This window comes from Salvia hispanica, chromosome 5 (genome assembly GCF_029641045.1).
Source record: "Salvia hispanica isolate PSC_SH4W2 chromosome 5, Shi_PSC_v1, whole genome shotgun sequence".
In the NCBI taxonomy this organism is placed as follows: Eukaryota; Viridiplantae; Streptophyta; class Magnoliopsida; order Lamiales; family Lamiaceae; genus Salvia; species Salvia hispanica.
In genome coordinates, this window is record NC_142696.1 from 43308855 (window position 1) to 43335082 (window position 26228).

At 39.3% G+C, this 26228-nt stretch overlaps 2 protein-coding genes and 1 pseudogene across 2 annotated transcripts; 1 reads left to right on the top strand and 2 right to left on the bottom strand.

The window, feature by feature from the left end:
* Window positions 1–1092: 1092 nt before the first annotated feature.
* LOC125189288 (serine carboxypeptidase II-2-like) lies at window positions 1093–19726 on the bottom strand (annotated as a pseudogene).
* LOC125189286 (autophagy-related protein 11-like) lies at window positions 15314–21565 on the top strand. The gene is made up of 6 exons (XM_089058743.1): window positions 15314–15746; window positions 15853–17135; window positions 18379–19996; window positions 20143–20360; window positions 20706–20919; window positions 20999–21565. Exons 2-6 carry the CDS (start codon window positions 16192–16194, stop codon window positions 21431–21433), a joined length of 3429 nt encoding a protein of 1142 aa, XP_088914869.1. The 5' UTR covers window positions 15314–15746; window positions 15853–16191; the 3' UTR covers window positions 21434–21565.
* Window positions 21566–21605: 40 nt separating this feature from the next.
* Window positions 21606–23522, bottom strand: PRPL35 (Ribosomal protein L35). Its single transcript, XM_048085657.2, has 3 exons — window positions 23211–23522; window positions 23020–23136; window positions 21606–21888 (listed from the first exon to the last, which is right to left on the bottom strand). The coding sequence occupies exons 1-3, from the start codon at window positions 23466–23468 to the stop codon at window positions 21814–21816; spliced, it is 450 nt and encodes a 149-aa protein (XP_047941614.1). The 5' UTR covers window positions 23469–23522; the 3' UTR covers window positions 21606–21813.
* Window positions 23523–26228: the final 2706 nt, after the last annotated feature.

Sequence of the window (26228 nt, forward strand, 5' to 3'; positions counted from 1 at the left end):
TATATATGTTTAGATAGGGATGTGATCAATTGCTAACTCATTTCTTAAATGCTAACTACAACTAATTTAACATCATATGATTTTAGAAACCTCGTGGTCTATAATTTGAAATGTAATTTCGTTTTTCAATTTTTTAATATTAAAATGATAATAGCAACTATCAAATTTAGGATTTAGAAACACAATGTCAATATAGTGCATGAAATACATCAATATGAAGACATGACAATGTCAACACAATTTCATATTGACATTGTGTATTGACATATTATGTAAGTTGTATTGATATAAAACTGCTTCTTCAAAAATACGAAAATTCAAGAATATTTTTCAAATTTTGACCTCGAAATATATGCATGTAGGATCTCATTGGAATCGTTATAAAATTATCTTTAATTGACATATGCATTTAAAGTTTTGAGATATTTTTTAAAAGTTAGTTATAATTACTTTGTTGTTAATTGACATAAATATCCTAATTGACATTTATTTTTATTGTATTAATACTCTTAGTAGAATAATCTTAGCCTTTGATTTTAAGAATTAATGTACTTAGCAATTTAACGGTGAGTTAGGAATATAACAAACCCATTAGTCATTGTTAACTCATAGTAATAGAATATTTTGCATAAACATAAAATAATGATAAACATTTTGTATTCTACAATGAAACACAAATAATTTTTTTTGAATTGTGTATGTAGATTTCAAATATCTTATACCAATATAAAATTGTGTGATTGTCCCATTTTCTAATTGAATTTTCACGGTTGCAAACTTAGCACCTTGAATTCAGTTCAAATTTGAAAATAAATCTTTTCCGGTGCATATATGTATTATTTTTAATGGGATAATTAATGTTGATGGTAAGGTATTATGCGACGAAGTTATTACTATTCCTACAAAATAGTGAAATGCCATGATGAGGGTACAGTTTAACCTTTTGGCGTTGAGATATATATGCTGTGATTTTAGATTTTTGTAGTTTGGATTTTGGTTGCAGCTGCATAATTCTTTTGTAGGAGTACATAGTACATAATATATACATATAACAAGAATGTCTTCTCTCTCAATGTTGTGATGAAGCAAGGATAAGTGATCTGATTGTGCAGATCATATGGAGAAAAGGCAAAAAACTGGAAAGTTTACTCATGAAACCTATAATTGTTAGCATTGTATTCTACGAGGGAGGCGCATCCCAACTACATATCGCTCACCAGTTCCATCTCCGGCATGGACTTCCCTGATAGGAACGACTTGAAGAGTGTCAGAGCTTGCTTCGGCTTATGCAGGGGAACTTCATGGCCGGCTCCACTCACTACCACGAGTGTCAGTCCCTCGTATTCTTCTGTCCATCCGCCTACCTGTTTGCCAAAATCACTGACTGACCAGAATCAGAGGAGGTGGTGAGGTTAAGATAGAAAGCTGACCTGGCCATCCTCATACCAAGCGTGCCACGGCCTAACTGTCCGAAGCTCCATAGCATCTATATTGTAACGGGTTGAAGTCACCGGAATCGTAGCATCCGTGTTACCACTGTCCAGATGTGGAACATTGTAGTGTTAAATTTACTTTTTTTGCAAGAAACACAAAGGCATGTTGCAACTGAAACAAAAATATTTTGAAATGGAAGATTAGGCCAAAGAATGGAGCCAATTTCGAACATAAGTTATAATCAATTTTGATGAATTCATACTCTAAAATAAACAAAGCTATTTTCTATTTTGATGAATTCATATTCTTATATTTGTTCTATTTCACATAAATATGGAGATTCATAAACAAAATAGTTGGCTTTGTGCATGTTATAAGTATTCTGTTCTAACATTTCCAGAATTAGACAGAAAAACCTGAACATCCAGATACAAAGTCCCGATCGAATTCAAGAGCTCAGCGTAGACATCCAATACCGATTTAGATGAATCCTACCAGTTCTCATGCACCATTTCACTGCAATCACAATACATATGTCTTAAATAAATCAAAAAGAAAATCTAGTAGTTTGCATACCTGTTAGTCTCCCAAGGGGACTTTTGGCCACGAACATGAAGAGCGTCTTCAACCTCAGGGATATTGAAGTATTGAACCGAATAATTCTCTGTGCATGGATCGTATGGTTTTCTGAGAAGACCAGCCTTCTATAGCTCAAGAAAATAAATACTATTAATAATCCAAATATGATAATATTAGAAGAAAAGGTAAAAGATGTGAACACATAAGTCTTGCTTCTCCAAAGATGGCTTAATCTGCTGAAAGTAGCAGTACAAAGAGGAGTATAGATGCTGAACGTATCCATGTCCCCGACTTCCAGATCAGCGATCATAAGGACTTTCTCGCATTCCTCTGAGTAGTGCACGAACGACTCGTAGACACATTTGACGTGTGGAAGCCACCAAAGTTGACTAAGAATGTCAACAATTGTAAGTGGGCATTAATGCAATAAATGCATTACGTATGAGTTTTCTAACTTCATGCAGCAAAGCTGCTACAACTCCCTCAAAAACTCAAATGTTGCGGCTATAGGGCGGTGGTAGAGGTGGCTATAGGAGTAGAAATTTGCAGCTCAAATTCTCCTATAAATAGAGCTCATTCCGTCGATGAAGAGCAGTGCAAGAGCTGAAAATCACATCAGCTAGTGAGAGAGAGAGCAAGAGAGAGTGCGGTGAGTGCATTTCTGAGAGAAGAAAAAGTGAGGAAAAATTCCTATCTCCCTTCGAATTGTAGCTCAATCCTCTCGTGTATATTCCAAGTTATTTAACTTGAGACTTGTGTTTCCCCTATAAAGTGTAGGGAGAATTTTGTAAACCTACTATATACATAGTGGAAGATTTAGACTTCGGTCTCGTGGTTTTTCCCGATTTGGGTTTTCCACGTAAAATTCTTGTCTCACGTTTTTATTCTGCATCAAATTTGTTTTCTTGGTTTGGTCCCATTATTTAATCCAGAGGAGGGAAAATAATTATCCTGGTTCCGCTGCGCAAGTATCAATTTATTTTTGATACTATAATTATCACCACTTTTCCCAACATGACGTCCAGCTGCTTGTAGGTTTGGTCCGAAATCATGCCAACGAACCACATGAGTTGATAAGCCCCGAAATGGTCATGAAAGTCATCCGTTACAACATTTCCAACCTGAATGCAGAGGCCAATTTCAAGGTTATCTGTTTTCACACAAGCACATAACATTTTAAAATATCAGGAGGAGGATACCAAGAACCCTTGAGATTGATAGTTTATGCTCCGTGTTTCTCGTTGAGCTTCACAATAGCATGAGTGAGTTGAGGAATATAATTCCCTGAATCAATAAAGTAACAACAATAGAAATATAAGAATTCATATATTGACATTTCGTGCTCATTTAAAAATTTCTGTTTTGTAATTCCCATCATCTGGTATAAGAAACTGCAACTAGAAATAGAGGAAAGTGTAGCATGATTAACCTACCGGCATAGCTCTCTCCTATGAGATAAAACTCTCTTCCTTTGTACTGTGGAAAACGTTCTAACCAATTCTCGATAAATATTAGGTTATCATCAGCTGAAAGAACAGAAATTGCAATTAAGATGCTGAATCAAATATGCAGAATATGATGTGATGGAAGATATAAGAAGAAACTGTACCAGTTCTTTTATCACCATTGCTCACTATATCAGACAGAGTGTTTGAATACAAAAAACCAACTCCGACAGGAGAGTCCAAAAACAATATATTTGCAACTGCAAAGACCAAAAGCATCATGAAAATGAACAGTTTTTAGGTGGACATACACAATCCAAAACAATATATTTGCCATATCTGAAGCTCAAAGTTAAGGGTATAAAAATTTTCGAAGCCCTCAGAAGTATTTGGAAAGCTGACGAAATGCAGGCTAAACAAAATCTTCGACTGCTTTCGTTTATGCAACCAAACAAAAACTAGAAGATGATGATATAGAAATACCTCTATTCCAAGAATAAAGGTTGAAATAAAGGGTTTTTCCATCCTTCTCAATATGCAATGGTCCAATTTCCTCAGCCAGCCCAAGGGCAATTGATGAATACCCAGGCCCGAAATATCACATACAGCTCAAAACAATTACACAAATATTTAAACAGGAAATTTAAGCACAAAATTCATAATTTTGAGTTTAACATAAATGCATGCAAGTCACATAAATAGATCATCACTACATCTAGGGCTGACAATTTTTGGCACGACATGATAACACGACACGAACCCGCATGAAATTAATGTGTATGTGTCAAAGCTTATTGGGTTCGTGTCCTTATCGTGTCGACACGATAAGGACACGAAAATTTTGTGTCGTGTTCGTGTTACACGTTAAGTATACTATAATATTATTTCGTGTCGTGTTCGTGTTACACTTTAAGTATATATAATATTCATTTTATTTTTATTTATTTTAAAATTTTAAAAATTTAAAATTAAAATTAAAATTTTCATATTAGAAATAATATTAATATATTATAATAATATTATTATAGTGTTGTTATCGTGTTGTGTCGTATATGTGTCGTTATCGTGTCGTGTTGACCCGAGGTGGTTCGTGTCGTTAATGGGTTCGTGTCGTATTCGTATATGAGGGTAGCGGGTCGTGTTCGTGTTCGTGTTTGTTGTTATCGTGTCGTGTCGTTATCGTGTCGACATGATAACGACACAACAACACGCACGATTTGCTACCCCTAACTACATCCACCGAAATGCTACTCATGTTGGAATCTATGTCGGTCAATGGACTTTAACCAAATTATAATTTCAACGAGACATTTAATTTTGTGAAATTAAATGATATAGCGTCGATCTACATTCAGAGTAAATGACCGTGGTATATTCATTTTCTCAAATCTGATTCTCGGTGAGTGAGAAATAATTGATTAAAGTTGTGCAAAATTGCAAAATTAATGAGCTATGCGAGAAGCTTAGGGAATAATTAAGAGAATTAATTATCCCACATTGGAAGTTACAACCTTATTAAACTAGTATTTAATAAGAAGGATTATTACATGTAATAATTATAGTGGACTAAGATGGGCTGTAAGAGCACACACGTGCTGCGAGCCTCAAGCCCGCGCCCGCGCCCGTGCTCGTGCCCGTGGCCTTGGACTTGGATCTTGGCAATTGGTCTTTGAGTGTTCTTTAGGCCTGGTCATGGGCTTGGTGCTTGGGCTTGGCCCAAGGCTAGTGGGTCTAGTTCTTTTTAGACCCCCCTGGTTCCACGTCAGCGAGTCAAGCGGGATGACACCTCGTCAGTATGACACGGTAAGCCAACGTGGTTGGTCATGAACGAATCTAGTAGCTTCTAGATTCAGACTCTCAGCTGTGTAGCATTGATGACAGCCATCAAGGCTGTGTTGACCCCTGAAGTGGATTGAACCTATAAATAGGCTAGTCATTTTTGCATTCTAGACACAGAAACTAGAATTCACACTCTGCATCATACACTCTTTCCTTCCTCTGCATTGTTCTTCTGTCGAAGCTCTGCCATCTCCTCAATCCAGTTCGCCGGAGCTCTGTTGATTGCGGTGCTGCTTCACCAGTGCTGCTTCACCAGAGACGCAGCCGTTTTATCTTTGGGGGCGAAACGCCAATCCGAAGAGCACTACCGGGCGTATCTCGTCTTGCGGAAAGAGGCCTCCTTGACTCGGCTATTTCCTGTTCTACGGTTTATAGTTTCGATTTCCATTTGTAATTTTTGTTTCAGTTCTTTTTTGTATTCCTTCTTGGGTTGTATTACGCCCGGTTATCTCTTGTAATTCCAAAAAACCAACAATCGCAAGACGAGATATAACTTGCTTTTGAAGGGATTTGGACCTAAAACTGAAACTAAAACTTTCGAAACTTTAATCACCTTTGCTGGAAATGTCGACTGAATCCAATACCGCCGCTGCCACCACTCCGGCCACCACCGCCGCTATCATTTCCTCCACTATGGCATCCACCACGATGATGCCAACTCCCGGGCTCTATCCATCTTCATCAACAACCCCTTGGGTGTATACTAATACCCAGGGGCACACTGGTGGATCCACCTTGAGTGGGTCGGTTGGCTCCACTTTTAGTGGTTCCTTCGGATCCTTTAATGGATCAAGTGTTGGGGCCTTCGGGTCTCACACGAATGCTGGGACCTTCGAGTCTCACGCGACTGCTGGGGCCTTCGGGTCTCATACGAGTGTTGGAACCTTCGGGTTCAGCACGGGTATTGGCTCCTTCGGGACCAGTGCGACCATGACGGGCTCTATGCCCAACATGAATGGTGGGCGCCCTATGCCCAACCATATTGTTGTCTCCTTCGGGGGCAACGTGAATGGTTCCTTCCAAGGACCAAGTGCGGCACCGTCGGCACCTAGAATGATGCCACCCGCCGAGAAGCCACATAAATTTGGAGGAGCTGACTTCAAGAGGTGGTACCAAAAGATGTTGTTCTATTTGACAACATTGGGCGTCGCCAACTTCCTCACGGAGAACGAGCCGCCTGTGCCAAGTGATCAAGAGACAAGGCTCGAGATCTTAGCGGACTATGAAGCATGGCGCAAATGAGATTATCTTTGTAAAAATTTAATTCTAAGTGCTTTAGATGATGGCTTGTACAATGTATACTCCCTTGTAACCACATCCAAAGAAATGTGGGAAAGCCTAGAAAAGAAGTATAGTATCGACAATGATGCCGGTATAGAACATGTTGTAGTATCCAAATTTACGGACTACAAGATGGTCGACTCTAGACCGGTCATGGAACAAGTTCAAGAGTATCAAATGATCATCCACGGACTCGTGGCTGAAGGGATAATTTTGCCTGACAACTTTATATGGTGCATACTCATCGAGAAGCTTCCTCCTAGTTGGAAGGACTTCAAGCACTATCTCAAGCACGAGCGAAAGAAGATGAGCCTTGAAGATTTGATCGTGAAACTGCGTATCGAGGCCGACGTGCGCAAAATTGATCAAAAGGCTAAAGGTCCATTTGAGGCCAAAGCCAACTTGTTGGAGCGGGGCGGTCCCTCCAACAAACGCCCTCGCCCAAATCAGAAGGACAAGGGGAAGGGAAAGCAGCCTACAAAGAAGTTTGAAGGCGAATGCTACAAGTGTGGCAAAATTGGCCACTTTGCCAAAGATTGCCGCAGCAAGAAGAAGAAGCCGGCAACCCACGTCGTTGAGAAAGATTTCAAGGACTGGAATAAAGATGACCTCGTTGCCGTGGTCACTGAAGAAGTCAACATTGTTGACAACAAAGGCGGCTGGTACATCGACATCGGCGCTACTGCTCATGTCTACTCAGATAGGAGTAAGTTTGTCTCCTACACTGCTGTTGAAGGGAGGAAGATCAACATGGAGAATCAAGCATCGTCCGAAGTCCTCGGCATTGGAAACGTGATTCTCATGATGACGTCTGGCGTCACTATCCCTTTGAAGGATGTGCTGCATGTCACAGACATCCGCAAGAACCTAGTGTCAGGATCAATACTAGTTAATAAGGGGTTTAAACTTGTATTCGAGTCTGATAGGTTTGCTTTATACAAGTTTGAGAAGTCCCTCGGAAAAGGTTATGTAACCGACGGACTTTTCAAGCTTAGTGTGGCTATGCGCCTTGTTCCAAAGCCTTTGGCTAACAATAATAATAAAGCATCTACTTCCTCTTATTTGACCGAGTCTTCAAATTTGTGGCATTGTAGATTGGGATATGTAAATTCAAAAGCCATAAAAAGATTAGTAAATTTAGATTTACTAAAGGCAATTGAAGTGGATACCCAAGACAAATGTGAAATATGTCTTGAGGCAAAAATGACTAAGTTACCGTTTCACTCAATTGAACGGAAAACGAAACCCCTTGAACTAATTCACACGGATGTATGTGATTTAAGGATGGTGCAAACTAGAGGTGGTAAAAAGTACTTAATCACTTTTATAGATGATTGCACAAGATATTGCTACATTTATCTTTTAAGAAGTAAAGATGAAGCAATTGAAGCGTTCAAAAATTATAAGAATGAGGTGGAGAATCAACTTGGTTATAAAATCAAAGCGATTCGAAGTGATAGAGGAGGCAAGTATTAAGCCCCGTTTGAGGAGTTATGCAACGCAAGTGGTATAATTAATCAAACAACTGCTCCATACTCACAACAATCTAATGGTATAGCAGAATGCAAAAATCGAACTCTAAAAGAGATGATGAAAGCATTGCTACTAAGTTCAGGATTACCCCAGAACATGTGGGGGGAAGCTATCTTGACAGCCAACTATATCCTTAACAAAATCCCACACAAAGGAAAAGACATCAGTCCTTATGAGTTGTGGAAAGGAAGGAAACCATCCTACAAATACCTCAAAGTGTGGGGGTGTTTGGCGAAGGTGATGGTTCCCTCGCCCAAGGAAGTCACAATTGGACCTAAAACGGTTGATTGTATCTTCATTGGATATGCACTTAACAGTAGTGCATATAGATTTGTTGTTCACAAATCTGAAATATCGACTATTACAGTAGGAACAACAATCGAGTCAAGGAATGCCGTATTTCTCGAAAATACGTTTCCTTGCAAGGACAAAGAAGAAGTCCCAATCAATTCTGAGACAAGAATTGAAGATGAGGCCACTAGTTCTAAAACAGTGGATGAAGCCACTAGTTCTAAATCCGCGGATGAAGAGCCTAACTCGCTCAAGCGAGTGAGGCCTGATCCAAGTGATGCAGTACTAAGACGTGGTAGTAGGGTCAGAACACCAAAAACATTTGGTCCTGACTACATTGCTTTTATGTTGGATGAAGAGCCAACGTCAATAAAAGTAGCCTTCGATGGCCCATGCGGGTTACATTGGAGAGAAGCTGTTCAAAGCGAAATTGACTCAATTTTGCTAAACCACACTTGGGTGTTGGTTGATTTGCCCGAAGGTGCCAAACCTTTAGGGTGCAAATGGGTGCTTAAAAGAAAATTTAAGGCCGATGAAACAGTGGATAAGTATAAAGCCCGATTGGTTGTAAAAGGTTTTAAACAAAAGGAAGGACATGACTTCTTCGATACCTATTCACTTGTAACGAGGATTACATCTATCCGAGTGCTTCTCGCGATTGCTGCATTGCACAATCTTGAGATTCATCAAATGGATGTTAAGACTGCGTTTCTAAATGGTGAAATAGAGGATGAAATCTATATGGAACAACCTGGAGGGTTTGTAGTTCCTGGACAAGAGAAAAAAGTATGCAAACTCGTAAAGTCCATATATGGATTGAAACAAGCGTCGTTGCAATGACACTTGAAGTTTGATAATGTAATGTTATCAAATGGGTTTAAAATCAACGAGTGTGACAAATGTGTCTATATTAAAAGCACTGATAACAGGTACGTTATAGTGTGTCTTTACGTTGATGACATGTTAATCATGGGTAGTAACACTCAAGTGATTAACGAGACAAAAGCCATGTTAAAGAGAAACTTTGACATGAAAGACATGGGTCTAGCCGATGTAATTCTTAGAATGAAAATTCTAAGAACATCCGATGGAATCATCTTAACCCAATCTCATTATGTTGAGAAGATATTGAAGAAATTCAATGCCTATGATGGCGCGCCGGTTAAGACTCCAATTGAACTCGATGTTCACTTGAGCAAAAACAAGGGCGAACCCGTTGCACAAGAAGAATATGCATGGGTCATTGGGTGCATTATGTACTTAACTAATTGCACTCGGTCGGACATTGCTTGTGTCGTGAACAAATTGAGTCTTTACACGAGTAATCCGAGCAAAGAGCATTGGAGAGCTCTTGTAAGGGTTTTGAGATATCTAAAGCATACTCAAAATCATGGGCTACATTTTTCGAGATACCCCCCGGTACTTGAAGGGTACTGTGATGCGAATTGGATATCCGACAATAAGGACTCACTTTCAACGAGTGGATACGTCTTTACTATTGGGGGTGGTGTTGTCTCGTGGAAATCCACGAAACAGACATGTATAGCCCGTTCAACCATGGAATCAGAATTCATAGCTTTAGATAAAGCCGGAGAAGAAGCCGAGTGGCTTAAGAACTTCCTTGAGGATATTCCAGGTTGGTCTAAGCCAGTGCCACCAGTGTTGATTCACTGTGATAGCCAAGCCGCTATCGGGAGGGCGAACAATGGCTTCTATAACGGTAAGTCTCGACATATTCGTCGACGACATAATACCGTGAGACATTTGATCACAACAGGTGTGATTACAATTGACTATGTGAAGTCAATAGATAATCTAGTGGATCCGCTAACCAAAGGGTTAAACCGTGATCAGATGAATAAGTTGCTAGAGGGAATGGGTTTGAAATCCACAAACTAAAGAATTGTCATAGTGGTAACCCAACCATGATGACTGGAGATCCCAAGAATTTGGTTCAATGGGAAAACTAAGCTATGAGAGTTCGTGAGAAACACTCATCTACATCTATTCCCTAGAGAGCAATAGAGTGTTTGAAAACTTGCCTTGTGGTGAGGATAAGTCTATGACTTTTAATGATTCCTAAGAGCACTCCCAATGCTCTCCCTAAAAACTCCCTTATTTCTCCCTAACTCCTGCCACATCAGCGCCACATCAGCACTAAAATTTATCCCCAGTTTTTAGCCAACTTTTAGCCAACTGCTCCAATGGTTTCTCCCTTATTTCTCCCTTATTTCTCCCTAACTCAACATTTCATTTTTACATCGTCATTTTTAATATTATTTAATTTTCCCTACAAATGTGTTTAATAAATAGATTTATAAATGAACAATTCGTCGTTGTATTAATCATTGGAAAATATAATACAACGAGAAAAAAAAAACTACAAATAAAAAACCATAAAAAACAAGGATTTAAAAAACTAAGAGGGAGGAGCGTCCGGCGAGAGGCCCATCTTGATCTTCATATTTTGGATGGTCGACCAGAGGGACTGCTTCTCTTTTGGGGTTCCGCCGCCGGTGAAGTACAGCGTGTACAACTGCGCCAGAGTGGTGGCATTGGAAGAGAACGTGGCTTGTTGTAAGAACGGGGATTCCGACTGGGCATATGACGATGTGCCCTTCCCCTTCCGTCTCCCCTTCGCCTTCTTCGCTCCCACAGGGCGCTCGTGCGGACCATCCTCAGACAAGTCGATGGGGATCGCGCTGCCCTCACTCTCCGCACCGCTAAGTCGCGAGCGCACCGATTTCCCGTGCAGCGCGCTGTGCATCTCCGTCCGGAATTTGGGGAGATCCTTCAGCCTATCATAGATTTTCCAATACTTGAAGCCCTTCGACAAGAACTGGCCACTATACATCTGGATGGCCTCATCTCGGACCATGTGCTTGTTCTGGCCACTCGTCATGTTCGTCATCAAGTTAGAATATATACCGTTGAAATGGGCGCAGTCCCTCATGAGGCGCTCCCAATGCCGGCGGATCGCCTCACTGCCATGGTCCTTCATCGAGGCAGTCTTGTTGGTCGTGTACTTCTCCGTAACCTGCGCCCAGAACATGATCTTAGTCCGGTAGTTGCTGCGCACCGCGTCTTGCGTCGTGTCCGCCCAGCAGTTGGCTATCAGCTCGGACTCTTCGAGAGTGTAAGTAGTCCTTGTCCGCTTCGGCTTCTCATCGGAAGCCGTATCAGTCGCAGCCGTCGACGCCGGCGCCTTCCCCTTCCCGCTCCTGGAAGGCGGCTCGGCGGGCGTTTCTTCCACCTCGTAGTCGTCCGTGCTGAGTGTCGGATCCGTTGTGTACGTCGCGGCCTGAGATTCTTCGTCGCCTGGGGTTGATCCAGGGGTGTCGAACAACGATGTGACTATCTGGGGGCGATACACATCGTCGGCTGGAGAGGGCATGCTGAGGGCAGACTGGAAGTACGGAGAAAGTCTGCGTGGCGTAGGAGTCTGCAATGGGGACGGACCCGCATATGGATATTGGCCGGGAGGAGAACCCATCGACAACAACGAGCTCATCCACTGCTCATTTGCTTCATCAGTGTTGGGAATTTGCGAACTCGACTCTTTGCCCTTACCCTTACTTTTTCGGGAATTTTTCCTACTAGAGCTCATAATTTTGAAGATTGAAGATTGAGATAAGAGATTGAAAAATTGAGAGAATTGTGTGTGATGAATGGAGGAGGAAGAGGAAGTATTTATAGTGGTGGAATTATAGATATAGCCGTTTAAAAAAAAAAAAAAATTATCGCCGAACATCGCCGAATCGCGCCCACAGTGGGCGGCGATGTTTCGGCGATGGATCGCCGGTTGGCGTTAATTCGGGAGGAATAACGCCGAGAATTCGCCGAAATCGTCCCATTGGCCGGCGAAAACTCGGCGATTTTCGGCGAAAAATCGCCGAGTTTAACGCCGAGCCCATTGGGAGTGCTCTAAGGATCTCAAGGAGATTAAGTTCTCAAAGAGACCGAGTAGGGCAAGATACTCGAACAGGAATCACCTATGTAAGTGTGAAGTGTGGCCGCTTCAAATTACACAATTATGAATCCAAAGTGGTGTCCAAGGCCGCAAAGGACACAAAACGTGAGAACAGATGAGGTTGAGGTGTTTAAGTGTTAACACCATTGTCTCGGTGCACGCCGTGGGGGACTAGTTCAAAGCATCGCGCTACTAGGCCGTCTGTGTATCCGATGGCGTTGACTATGGAAGGTTCAAATCTAAAAGCTACCTATCCTTATGCTTATATACCTCTCGAGGGTTGAGCTTGTGTCTGCATGCATATGCATTTGGCTATTTCCACTCATGTGGGGGATTGTTGGAATCTATGTCGGTCAATGGACTTTGACCAAATTATAATTTTTAACGAGACATTTAATTTTGTGAAATTAAATGATATAGCGTCGATCTACGTTCGGAGTAGATGACCGTGGTATATTCATTTTCTCAAATCCGATTCCCGGTGAGTGAGAAATAATGGATTAAAGTTGTGCAAAATTGCAAACTTAATGAGTTATGAGAGAAGCTTAGGGAAAAATTAAGAGAGTTAATTATCCCACATTGGAAGTTACAACCTTATTAAACTAGTATTTAATAAGAAGGATTATTACATGTAATAATTATAGTGGACTAAGATGGGCTGTAAGAGGCCACACGCACGCACACGCGCGCCGCCCGCCCCGCCGCAAGCTGCTAGCCTCGAGCCTTGAGCTCGAGCCCGTGCCCGTGCCCGTGCCCGTGTCCTTAGACTTGGATCTTGACAATTGGTCTTTGGGTGGTCTTTAGGCTATTTTTTGGGCCTGGTCGTGGGCTTGGTGCTTGGGCTTGGCCCAAGGCTAGTAGGTCTAGTTCTTTTTAGACCACCGCCGTTTCAATGTCAGCGAGCCAAGCGGGATGACACCTCGTCAGTATGACGCGGTAAGCCAACGTGGCTGGTCATGAACGAATCTAGAAGCTTCTAGATTCAGAGTCTCAGCTCTGTAACGGCTTGTAATGCCTCGTAATCGACGACCGTTACGGTCTAGCATTGATGACGACCGTTACAGTCTAGACACAGAAACTAGAATCCACACTCTGCATCATACACTCTCTCATCCCTCTGCATTGTTCTTCTGTCGAAGCTCTGTCCTCTCCTCCATCCAGTTCGCCGGAGCTCTGTTGATAGCGGTGCTTCTTCACCAGAGACATAGCCGTTTTATCTCTGGGGACGAAACGTCAATCCGAAGAGCACTACCGGGGCGTATCTCGTCTTGCGGAAAGAGACCTCCTCGACTCGGCTATTTCCTGTTCTACGGTTTATAGTTTCGATTTCCGGTTGTAATTTTCGTTTCAGTTCTTTTCTGTATTCCTTCTTGGATTGTATTACGCCTGGTTATCTCTTGTAATTCCAGAAAACCAACAACTCACAATTTACACAAACACATACTCACAAGCTGAAGAGAGAATTGAATATTTACCTAGGCCTACATATCAAAAACTAGCAGGAGTATCAAGAAACTCTAGAAATTCAACATAGAACTCCAAATGCAAGATCATACTTACAACCGCATCAAGAAGATGAAAATGTGCAGCAAAACCATATGAGAAAATCAGATATATTCGCATTCTCTTCTTAACAACGACCTCCATTGAGCCAGAGAGCGAGGGGTTTGGAAGAAGGGTCGTCCTCGGCCTCAAAGAACCAGTAGAAAAGCTCCCTTCCAAATTCTTGGTTGACATTGATGTAGCCAGCGTAGTGCGCGAAGCTCACGTTGAAATTCTGGCCGGGGAGCTTCCACACCCTGTCCAACTGCTGCTGGTTAAACGAGAAGCTGCTGCTGTTGCAGCTCAAAGACTGGAGCTTTACAATAGCTATCACGACGAATACGTTGAAAATGTCCTAATAAAGATGTGTAGCAGTGGTGTGTGATGTCGGCAGAGGCTGCCGTGCACCTCCTTAAAATTTGTGAGTTTGTATATTCTATGTTATTACACGTCTACACGTATTGTGGTACCAACTAATTATCTATCTAATTACACCACATAATAAAACCGTTTGTAATAATATAATTCCCACAAAAAAAATATAGGTAAAGTTCACCAAATTTTCGTTAATGAGAGTATGTATTTTATGTTTGGCCCGACGTGTTGATGGATAAGTATATATGTCCTGTTGGCATAACTTTCAAAATGTTTAAGAATGTTGTAATTATAACAATTAGATAGATTTTTATGAAATTACAATATTTTAAAATTCACTTTGCAATTAATTCACAAATTTGATGACAAACAATGTTAAAATAGACAATTGATCTATAAATAATGCGCCTAGACCGTTAAAATGTGAAGGTTGTGAAGGGTCCACACTCCACATCATACTACTTTTTAAGCACACAACAAAATCTATCTAGACTAATTAATATTTTGTTCACATTCACATGTTGTTAGATTGAGCCAATATTTATCATTGGTTCTCAAATTCGAACACGTGATTGTATCTATTTTGTTCCATATAACAAAAATCCAATTTTGTAAAAGTAATATACATCTAGATACATACTCCAATTGATTCGATTTGTTTGTGCTCTATTTAGTTTATATTTCATCGCCGTATGCCAAAATTGTTGAAGGGTCATATCCTAATATCCTATATTTCTCCTTATGTATGCTTTAATATTTATATTTACATAATCACCGTGTGACAATTACTCCTACAATTCAACCTTTTAACGCATGATTCATATAGTATTCGGAAAAATTAAATCTTTTGTCAAATTCGATAAAATAATGGAGTGAGGCAAAGTCGGATTAACCAGCCAGTCATGATCATAATTAACAATGACGGTGATAAGCCTGAGTTGTGATTAATTAACTAAATGAATTGCGATTTACATTAAACATTTATATATAGTAGGAGTAATATAATCAAACAAGTCATCGACAATCCTAGTTTCCACCTGATTCAAATATATATTGGAAGATTCATACACATCAACAGCATCTGCTGCAAAGACTCAAATCCCAACTTATTCGGTTGCTCGCAGCTGCGATCTTTCTGATTTCTCCACAATAAAAGGGAAGTGCTGAAAGAAAAAAACAAAAGAATATATGTGAAAAGGAAAAGAGAAGACAATTGCAACACTGCAATTAATCAATCAATCATTGATCACAGAGACGATTCTCCGCGCCATTGCTAGAGGTGGAGAGATAGAGGAATAGGTATGCGCATATAAATGTATCGACGCAGACGCAAGAGGAAGGAATAAAAACTGCATGGGTTTCGTGTTGAAGTTTTTTTTCTTGCATTTTACGGATTAAATTCGCGTCTGCTTTGACATAAGTATCTCGCTCTTGTCGCGCAAGTTCATGTTTTTAAGGTAGTTGAGTGGTTCGCACCTAAGCCCTATTTTCGCGATTTTCCTTTTTCTTATATTTTGATGGTCTAGTTTTGGTGGTTTGCTTGATTGCGGTGGTGCATTGCAGTTGTGGATAAAGTTTGCTGATGGCATGGTAGGTGGGTCGCTTTGAATTCTCTGCTCTTTTCTGTTTTCGGTTAGTCGGTGCCGATTGGAGTTTTCTTCAGAGTCCCAGTTCAATCTGGGGAAGTTACCATCTCATGTGTTTTAAATTCGGATAAATTGGGATTTTTGTGATATTTGTGATTTTGTTGAAATCGGAGAAATTGGGGTTTTTGTTAAGGGTTTTGCTGATAATATACTTGTTAGATTTGAGGTCTTGAGTGCTTTAGTATGAGGAATTGAGTTTTAGCTGAAGAGTAGTTTGATCTTGAGGGTTGTTGTGGTGGATTCATTTGATCTGAGAATGAGTTCTAGTGTCTCAGAAGCCGTTGCTCATACGGGCAAGCTCGTGGTTAACATTGCTGAGAATGGGCACTCGTGTAAGATTGAGTGTGATGAATGCACTCTAGTTGAGGCAGTGCAGAGTTTCCTAGAATCGGCATGTGGTATACCGGCCAGTGATCAGCTTCTTCTGTGCTTGGACTCGAAGCTTGAACCCCATAGAACCCTCTCAGCTTACAAGCTTCCGTCTGATGAAAGGGTGGTTTTTCTGTTTAATAGGATGAGGATGCGGAGTCAGTCACCGTATGTTGAGCCCGCGCAGGTTGAGATCATTGATATTCCTGATCCCCCGTTGCCATCTCCATCTCAAAACTCTCTTGCTCTGGATGATGCTTCTGACCCTGCTCTCAAGGCCTTGCCTTCGTATGAGAGGCAGTTCAGATATCATTTTGATCGTGGACATGCGATTTATAGTCGTACTCAAGCAAAAATCGAGATATGTGAGAGGCTTTTGGAAGAGCTGAAGGTGCAAGAGAAGGCCTTGGCGATTGCTAGCGGTAATTTGGATAATTACTATAAGAGGATCGATCGAAACTACGTTGATTTTATGAAATCCTATTCGCAGCAGCACTGTTATCATACCAACCTTCTAGCCACGTTCGTGAGGGATACGGAGAAACTGAGATCTATAAGAGTTCTGCCGGCCTTACAGACTGCTAATTGCAAGTGCTTGCTGGATTTTGTGAAGGAAGAAAACTTGCAGAAGACATGGAAGGATTGCAGCAGTTTGCACAAGCAGTTCCAGAATAAGGTTTCGGAGTTTAAACTTGAATATGGAGAGCTTAGGAACAATGCAGAACATATATTATCTGACAAAGCTTCGTTTCTTATCAAAGACTTGGAGTCATCTATAAGAGATGGCCAACCGATTATCGCTGAGCAGAAGAGCATAATGCAGACGTTAAGGTCCGCTTCTTTCTTCACCCGTTGCCCAATCTTGCATGTATTAAGTTTGATTATATTGTTGATAATGATGCTCACATCTTTTTATTCCTTTTATGTATGAGTCATTATAACGTATCTCTGGGTAATTCACTGCCTTAGGTAACATGGACCAGATTAGGTTTTCTTGACACCATTTCCGTAACTCTTTTATGACTGAGAATCACCTGGATAGCCGGACCAAACTTGTTGTCACGACTGTTTTGTCGTTTAGGATGACGACATTTCTGATTATTTTTCTAGTTTCTCTCTAGCGTATGCAAAAGTAGAAAGTGGCTGTAACTGCAAAGATCTTTGTTTTCAAGCGTCATCTTGTCTCATTCAATCCTTTTGTTTTCTACTTAGTAAAAGAATTGAATGCTTGAAAATTGAAATGCAAAAAAACATGACAAAAGTGAAGAGGAAACGGAAATTAGTGATTGAGGTGTGAAATATGCGTTTAGCTGGTTAACAAGGAAATTCAAGGGATGGTTCTTGGATTTAGGCATAAGCTCATTTTTATTACTCAACAAACTATATGCCTCTTTCCTGGCTGAACTTCAAATCAAGTTTTCTATATAATGGATGTAATACTTAAACTCATACAGTATGAAGAGGGTCAGTCAGTAAATGATTTCGGTGAGTGGAAGTTGCGTGATGTCCATAGGTCCCAATTAATTTTCTATTATAAGACTTATTGTAAATGAAATTTATATCCATTTAGTATTATAAGTATATTTGATTGGCTTGACAGTTGACATGCATATTTGCTATCTATGTATGTGACAACATAAAAATACATTGGGTCTAGTTTGGGGTTGGGGTAACCGTATAATATGAATTGTGAAACAAGTACATGTTAACTAATGAGGTATTATCACCATTATTATTATTAGCATTGTTTTTTTTGTTATCATAATGGGCAAGTATTGACGAAATTGGTAATATACATTTAACGTCCCAGCCTTGTGAAACTGTCGAGATGCCTTCAGAACTCCTTTTGTTTTGGAATTGTCAAATCTGAAAAACATAGAAACTTACTTAGTCCACTGGATGGCACATGCAATTTTTCTCAATATTCGAAACACGTTGTGGATTCTGCATGGCATCCATAGACATCATCATATTTATCATTTATTTTATTTTTCTGCTTCTATGTAATTTCTTTGTTATGGCAGTTTCTTGAAGAGGGGACTATTTAATGAACACAAAATCTCTCTTAATGCAGTGAAGATGTGAATACTGTGAAGAAGCTCGTGGAGGACTGTCTTTCCTGTCAGATGTCGTCTTCACTGCGTCCTCATGATGCAGTCTCAGCACTTGGGCCAATGTATGATAGCCACGACCAAAATCATCTTCCGAGGATGCAGGCATGCGAGGGTGAAATTTCCAGTTTGCTCGATTTCTGCAGTGATAAAAAGAATGAGATGAATATCTTTGTTCACAGTTTTTTGCAAAAAATTGCATACAGCCAGTACAAGATTAAGGACATACGTTACAAGTTTTCTTTGTTCCGTGAGGCTTTAAAGCGTCAAGATGAACAGTTTAAGCCACTAAAAGTTGTTCGTGGAATTGTTCCTGCGTACAGAGCGTGTCTTGCTGAAGTCGTGAGGAGAAAAGAAGCTATGAAAATCTATATGAGCAAGGCGGGTCAGTTGGCTGAAAAACTTGCTATGGGGAGGAATACTGAGGTTAGGAGACGTGAGGAGTTCCTTAGAGTGCATTCTACTTTTATCCCTCGAGATATTTTAGCATCTATGGGATTGTATGACGCCCCAGGTACTTGTGACATAAATGTGGCTCCTTTTGACTCTAATTTGCTTGACATAGACCTTGTATATTTGGAGCGTTATGCTCCCGAGTCCTTGCTAGGGCTCTTCTCAAAGAGTGAGAAGCATGGGACTCTCAAAAGCTCGTTGTCCATGTCTGATAATAGTTATCGAGCAGTTGAAGCAGAAGGGGTACCGGGCCACCTTGAGAAGTATGATTATGGGGAAGTGCTCGATGAGTTGGAGTTGGTTGGGATTGCAGGCACTAGCAAGATGGAAATCGAGAATGCAATGCTGAAAGCTGAACTTGCTTCGAAAGTTGCCCTAATTTGTTCCATGAGTGTGGAGCTTGATTATGAATCACTCGATGAAAGTAAACAAGATAATTTACTGAAAAACGTGGCAGAAAAGACTTCCGAAGCATTAAATCTGAAAGATGAATACGGAAAACACCTCCAATCGATGCTGAAGGCGAAGCAGAAGCAGTGTGAATCCTATGAGAAACGGATTCAAGAATTGGAGCAGAGGCTCTCTAATCATCATATGCAAGGTGATGATGAGCCTAGTTTGACAGTTTCAACTACAAAGACTGATGATAACAAGCCAGAGGTATCGGGGTCTGAATCGGTTCACATACACCGAGTAGTGGAGGAGGTGTTGTGTGCATCTAGAACTTCAAAATCTGGGATTTTAAATGATCACGTTGACAAATCACAAGGATTGGATGAAAAAATGACTGATTCCTCTAGTATGCTGAATTCTCAGCTGGATTCATTGATGCTAGATCTACACCTTGAGAAAGGGCATCTTTGCGATAAAGATAAGATGGCAGTGCCACAGTCAAATGCTGAGACGAACATCGCTTCAAGTAATATGGCTGTCTGCATGTCTCAGCTGATTACATCAGATTTAGATGGTAAAGGAAATGGTGGACTTTTGGCGGAGCTGCAAAATGCGCTAGCAGATAAATCAAGCCAATTAGACGACGCGAAAGCCAAAATTCAAGCATCAACTGATGAAATTTCCAGACTCAGGGGTGATTTGGACGCCAATCAGAAGCTACTCGATGAATCTCAGGTACATTACTAACTTGAAAGTGCGAGCCTTCATTTTATGGGCTTTGTGCAAGGCTGTGTGACTAGTTTTTTTCTTCATCTTTGGGTACTGTGTGTACTTCACTTTCGTTTAATCAGACACATAAAAATGCTGTGCTTGTATTGCAGATGAACTGTGCTCATTTGGAGAATTGCTTGCACGAGGCGAGGGAGGAAGCTCAAACACATCTTTGTGCAGTTAATCGCAGAACCTCTGATTATAATGTATTGCGTCTAACTGTTGTCAAAATGTGTGGTCGCTTTGCAAGACTGAGAAACTGCATTTCATCGATCGAGGTGGCTGCATTAGCCGACTCTTTACATGCTCTATCGCAGTCTTTATCAAGGTTAGTATTCTTTTTGCGGTGGACTCCTGACACCTGTTAAGACATCCTTACGATGCAGACAGATATGACATTATCACACCCCTTCAGTATAATTGGCACTTTCTAATCCAAGATCGAAAGCATAAATGGCGCTATTCTTCACGATAATCATCACCTTTCTTCACGATAATTGTTACTTTTAGGCTGTCCACACCCCATGGACGTCCTTACATGAATCCTTACAGTTCTTTCTGTCAGCATAAACACGCACACAACTTTTAACATACTACTATGAATCTCTCTCCTTCCATGGAGCTCTTGACTTTTGATTCTAACAAGCCATAATCACTATTTGTATATTCTCAGTTCTCCGAGTGAGGCCGGTGATGATAGTGCTTCTGAGTTCTGCGAATGCATTCAAACACTTGCCATTAAGGTTGGTCTATTGTCAAGCCAGCGTGCAGAATTCCTAGAAAGATCCACGAAAGCTGAAGCTGCAAATAAGCAGCTTAAGAAAGAGCTAGAAGAGAAAAAAGAGTTGGTTAACACACTCTATGTGAAGCTTAATTTGGAAAAGCAGGTAGCTATTCTATGCTCCATTTCTTCTCATCATTTCATTACACAATCATTTTATATAGACATCAAAATTCTTGTCACAGGCGAACAAAGAAAAGATTTGTTTAGGTCGTTTAGAAATCCACGAGCTTGCTGCTTTCGTCCTCAACTCCTCCGGGCACTATGAGGCCATCAACCGTAGCTGCCCTTACTATTTTCTTTCAGTTGAATCTGTCGCATTATTTACTGAAAATGCTTCCCCGAATCAAAGTTACATTATAGGGAAGGTGGTTCATGTTGAACGACGGGTAGTGAAGCCTCCTCCGCCAACCCTAGAGCAAGCTGATGATAGTAGTGATACACTGGCCTCCTCCGAGAGTGGAGGCAACCAGTCGACTGTTGATCAAGGTTCGATTCCCAATCCCTACGGTCTTCCCGTTGGGTGTGAATATTTTATAGTGACTATAGCCATGCTACCCGAAGCCGTCCTCTTTCCTGATCTTGTTGCAGAAAGATGTGATGGAAGAGACCAAGTGTAAATATTTCGGAAGTTTAGTGAGAGTATGGCTTGGTGTCCCTTCTCTAAAGATGAGAATCAATTACTAAAATCCAATCTTTTTGTATATAGACTTTGCAACTCTTGTCAATAACTTACAAAGTATTATCTTTTACATCTCTTTATGGTACTCGTTTTTTTTTAGATGCTAATGATGAGGATTTAATCTTGATTCATTTTATTACATCTCGTGTCATTCCACAAAAAAACTATAGTCTCAGCAAACAATTAAAAGCTAAAAAGTGATGCTCTTAACAAATTTACAAATGATACAGAAAAATTTTCAATTGGCAAAAGGCGAAGGCTACTTTGAAGAGTGCACTGAAACAAGAAGCTCTCTACAAGTGGCAATATCCATCAGCTTCAGTTGGCTCGGTTTACTTTCAAATACGGCAAGGCTCCTATCACGTTGTCGTAGTCGCTGCGATCAACTTGGATCTGTAAAAAGAAGCAAATAGTTGTTCATTAGAGCATAGGTACCGGTGAATTAAGCCAGCTAAATGCAACGTATAAGATCAATGCTGGATTATGCTTCTAGAAACTTCATTGCAGAGCCCGATTCAGTTAACGCGTTTGATCACAAACCAACATAACCAAATGGTAACGAGCACTGTGCAGTGTGCTAGAGCTAAAATGAGATATATGATTCTATAATAGTTTAGGACAATGGAGCAGGGACTAGAGCCCTTCAATCTACTCAGAAGAAAATACCAACACTTTAGTTTTGCATTCCTTTTACGAAGTAGGCACTAAGTTGTAGATAAAGAATATTTATTGACTTGAACGTAGCAACACGTGATTTACTGACCGTGCATATAGTTCATGACGAAAATAGTGGCACTGGACATTTCACAATTTTCAGAGGAAAATTAGACACTCATTCCTATTCAACTACTTTTTCTCCTGCAGTAACTCTGCATCAAGCTCTATAATCTCCCACAATCTCAACTAGTTTATGGAGTAACAATCTTGAACAATTATAAGCCCCTTTCAATCAAATGTGATAGAACCATTCAACAAATCATAGCAACCAATTCATCCTGCCCTTCTAGGTCAATCATTCTCCAAATCCAAACAATGTCCGATCCCCTATTCCAAATGCACAAATCACTACTACATGTCACAGATGCTTCAATGATGTTATCTTGTGCAGGTATAACATGTTGATAATACAGAGAGTCGGAGATGAGAGACTAAATGAACAATCTTAATCTAGACATGCTTTTCTTCGGTCCCTACTTAATCAGTTTCAAACCAACAAAGATAACTCTACAGAACAGACCTTATTTAATGAAATCACATTTCAATATACAAATTTTCTAAACAGAAAACTTTCCACGCCCATTTTTCTTGCTAGTAGAGCATGTCAAAGCCAAAATCCCAATTCCACTACACAATCATCTACTTGAAACCCAATCATCTTAATCACAAACCAACTCTATCCAAACCTACATTCGCTTCCACATTTGCTAGAGACAGTTTCAGCTACTACCACCACAATGCTTACATAAAAACTGCACAAATCAATCTACAGCAAGAAAATTAGGAAGTATATAGAAAACCACTAACCGATTTAGAGAGTCTCAATCTCCTCTTGGTATTCTTCTTCCTAAGCAAATGCTGCTTCCCTGCTCGCCTCCTCATTATCTTCCCGCTCCCCGTCACGCGAAACCGCTTAGCCGAAGCCTAACAATCCCAAAATTCAAACGACGTCAAGATCATTTTTATCCTGAAGGCCACGCAGTGGGCAAAAAATTTACCTTGTGGGTCTTCATTTTGTAGCCTTTCGCGCACACCAGCGTGAGCGGTTGTGGAATTCTTCGAACTTCCGTGGAGGTATTGACAATTTTGGTGAGAACGAGGGGGCGGAGGCCGCAAATGGAGCGGGAGGAACTGAGATTAAGGGTAAAGGCGCGTTTCTTGATTAACGGTGTAGATGGGACTTTTGCGCTGTGCGGAGCAAGCGGCGTGTGGCGGAAAGAAAAGATGGCAGCCATTGTTGCAGATGCAGTAGCCATGTTTACGAAAGAAAGATTGGATTTTTGTGAGAAATGGAAGGGATAGACTTCTTCCTTCTTGGTTGGTCTATATTTTAAATTTTTCAACAAATTATGACTCCCAAAATTGACCCGACTCAAATGTTTATTGGGCCTAAAAGTGGAGGCCCAAATCTGAGCCTACTGTTACCAGCAAGTTATAATGGTTTTCAGTTTCCACATCCAGATTAGTAGTAGTTGTTTTAAATCTTAATTAATCAGAATTTGATTAGATCTTAAATCACGAGTAAGTGAGTAGCAAAACATCAAAAATAAAATATACTACTACATCAAACAAACAGTATCTCATATACTTCTAATTTTGCTACAAAGTGTGCGTTGGAAATTTGGAATTGATTAACTAAGATAATGACAAAAAGGGACTTCTAATTTTTGTTTTTATCTATTCGGAACATATACTTATTTGCCAAACACGACTGAACAGGAATACATAAATAGCAGTTTGATCCCACACTTTTTTCAAAGGGAGCATACTAGTTCCTTTTTTTAAAGATTTTTAGAATTAGCAAACACATTTACTATTAACTAGAAAAAGCTCATTTACCTGATAAAAAATTCCCTAGTCATGCTATACCAAAGTGGCAATATGATATGGTATATCTTACTAACAAAATTTTAACATGTGGAAACATATAAACTCTAACTTTCCTCTACATTCCAACTAGATGCATAAATTATACATATACATTTATTATTTCTAAAGAAAAAGGTACTATTGTAAATTATGGAAACTATATGCCAATTTGAAAAATCATATACTCATAAAATATATAGATATACACACACAATTGATAATAAAATGAATAATCGTCAAAAAGTCAAGTGAGTGTTAAGATAATATTGCACCCCATTTAAGATTTGACGAAATTTTTTTGGATACATATATGCAAAAATCTACACAATTAAAAAATAATAATTAAATTTTATTAGCATTGAATTCCAAAAATTAAATAGTCTATATGAATAATTATATAATGTAATTATTTTTTTTTCAGTATTGCACATTAACTATATAAATGAAAATTTGTTATGTTAAGATATACAAATAGTTACTAATAATAATACCTAAATTTCACTACTTTAAATCATAATAATATATCATGTCAAAACTTAATAAAAATATGGAGTACTATAATAGATGATTGTTGCAGGATATAGTCATTTATTTAAAATTATTACGAACATGTAAATATATGAATATATATGCTGTATCAATTAAATTAAAATTCTGAAAATATGGAGCTCCCTCATGCGTTACATATATATGGTCCATCTATCATATATGGAATCTGATATCTTAGTTTACTTTTATAGTTTATCTAGTTGGAAGTGATATCTTAAATGCTTCTATTTACCACAATGTTATTAATAAGGCATACCACATCATATTGCTACTGTGGTGTGGCATGACTAGAGAATTTTTTCTCCATTTTACCTTGCATCTGACAACACTTATATATTTAGAGGTGTTTGGTTTGCAAGATTGTAATCGGGATTAAATTTGTAGTGTATTTGGTTCGTGAGATTAAATCCCACAACTCAATCCTAGATGGATAATCATGGGATAATTAGTCTTAGCTAACCTCTTATAACTAAAATAATCTCACGACTCAATCCTAGATTGTATCTTGGTATTATTTTATCTTGACAACCGAACACCACCTTATGATATAGCATAGACTAAACAGATTTCATTTAAATGGTAATAAAAGAGTTTCTGAATGAGGGACTTAACTGTGAAAATGGAATATATGAGGATGGTAAGTGCAAAAGGCAGCTAGGATCGATTTTGAGGATAATCTAAACTAAAATTTCAAAAAGCAGCTAATAACAACAATTGTATTGATATTACCAATAACCAACAATAACTATATTATTTTTGTCTTTATCCTTGAACAAAATCACACTTAACCTCCAATTTCGTCACAAATTGCTGTCGTACATGCCAGATTTGCCCATGCTCAAATCTCAATTACTGTACTCCGTATTTGTTTATTTCATTATATATATAGGTTTAGCAAAAACGTTATAAAGTACCATATAAATTTGATACTTATACAATATTATGAATTCATTGCAAAAAATGATAAAGCCTGATCACGAATTTCAGTCAGTAAATTGATTAGTTCATTGATATTTGCATAAATATGGCCTTCTCTATAGAGGATTTTCCAAATGTTTCAAGATATTTAAAGAATGTATAATAGCCAATTCACCATGTATCCAAGAGAAAATTAAATAGATTTGATTGTCATTGTAATTAACTAAAGTTCAATATATTTGAAAAGGCCGTGTTAGAAAAATTGTACCGATGTATCATGCACCCAAAATTTTCAACTGTGATCTCTTATATTACAATTGTTGTTTTTCTTTCTGTTATACTTGAAAATCGTTACTACTTAGCTTCAGCCACTTATTGTATTTTATAATTAGAAATTTTTACTGATACTTTCAACTCAAATATATATAATCTCATACTAAATTTGTTTACCAACAGTTTAAATTATAGTTACAATTTTCCCTTAATTAACTTAAAAATTGCTTGAAAAGAGGGATAAACATCTACTATATGATCCCATAATTTCTCTTATTGATTACATGCTGGAAACATGTGTAATTCTCAAAAAGAAATTTATCCAAACCTTTATTACTACATTTGTATGTAATTTCGTGTGATAATAATATAAGGTGTAAACTGATCACATAACATTGGATAATAAA

Bases quoted from the DNA above. Each gene is read 5' to 3' on its own strand.
- PRPL35 (XM_048085657.2), bottom strand. From the start codon at position 23,468: ATGGCTACTGCATCTGCAACAATGGCTGCCATCTTTTCTTTCCGCCAC. The intron at 23,137-23,210 runs GTAAATTTTTTG...TGGGATTGTTAG, and splicing joins ACAAAATGAAGACCCACAAG to GCTTCGGCTAAGCGGTTTCG. The intron at 21,889-23,019 runs GTTAGTGGTTTT...TTCTTTTTACAG, and splicing joins GATTGAGACTCTCTAAATCG to ATCCAAGTTGATCGCAGCGA.
- LOC125189286 (XM_089058743.1), top strand. From the start codon at position 16,192: ATGAGTTCTAGTGTCTCAGAAGCCGTTGCTCATACGGGCAAGCTCGTG. The intron at 17,136-18,378 runs GTCCGCTTCTTT...CTCTTAATGCAG, and splicing joins AGCATAATGCAGACGTTAAG to TGAAGATGTGAATACTGTGA. The intron at 20,361-20,705 runs GTTAGTATTCTT...GTATATTCTCAG, and splicing joins CTATCGCAGTCTTTATCAAG to TTCTCCGAGTGAGGCCGGTG.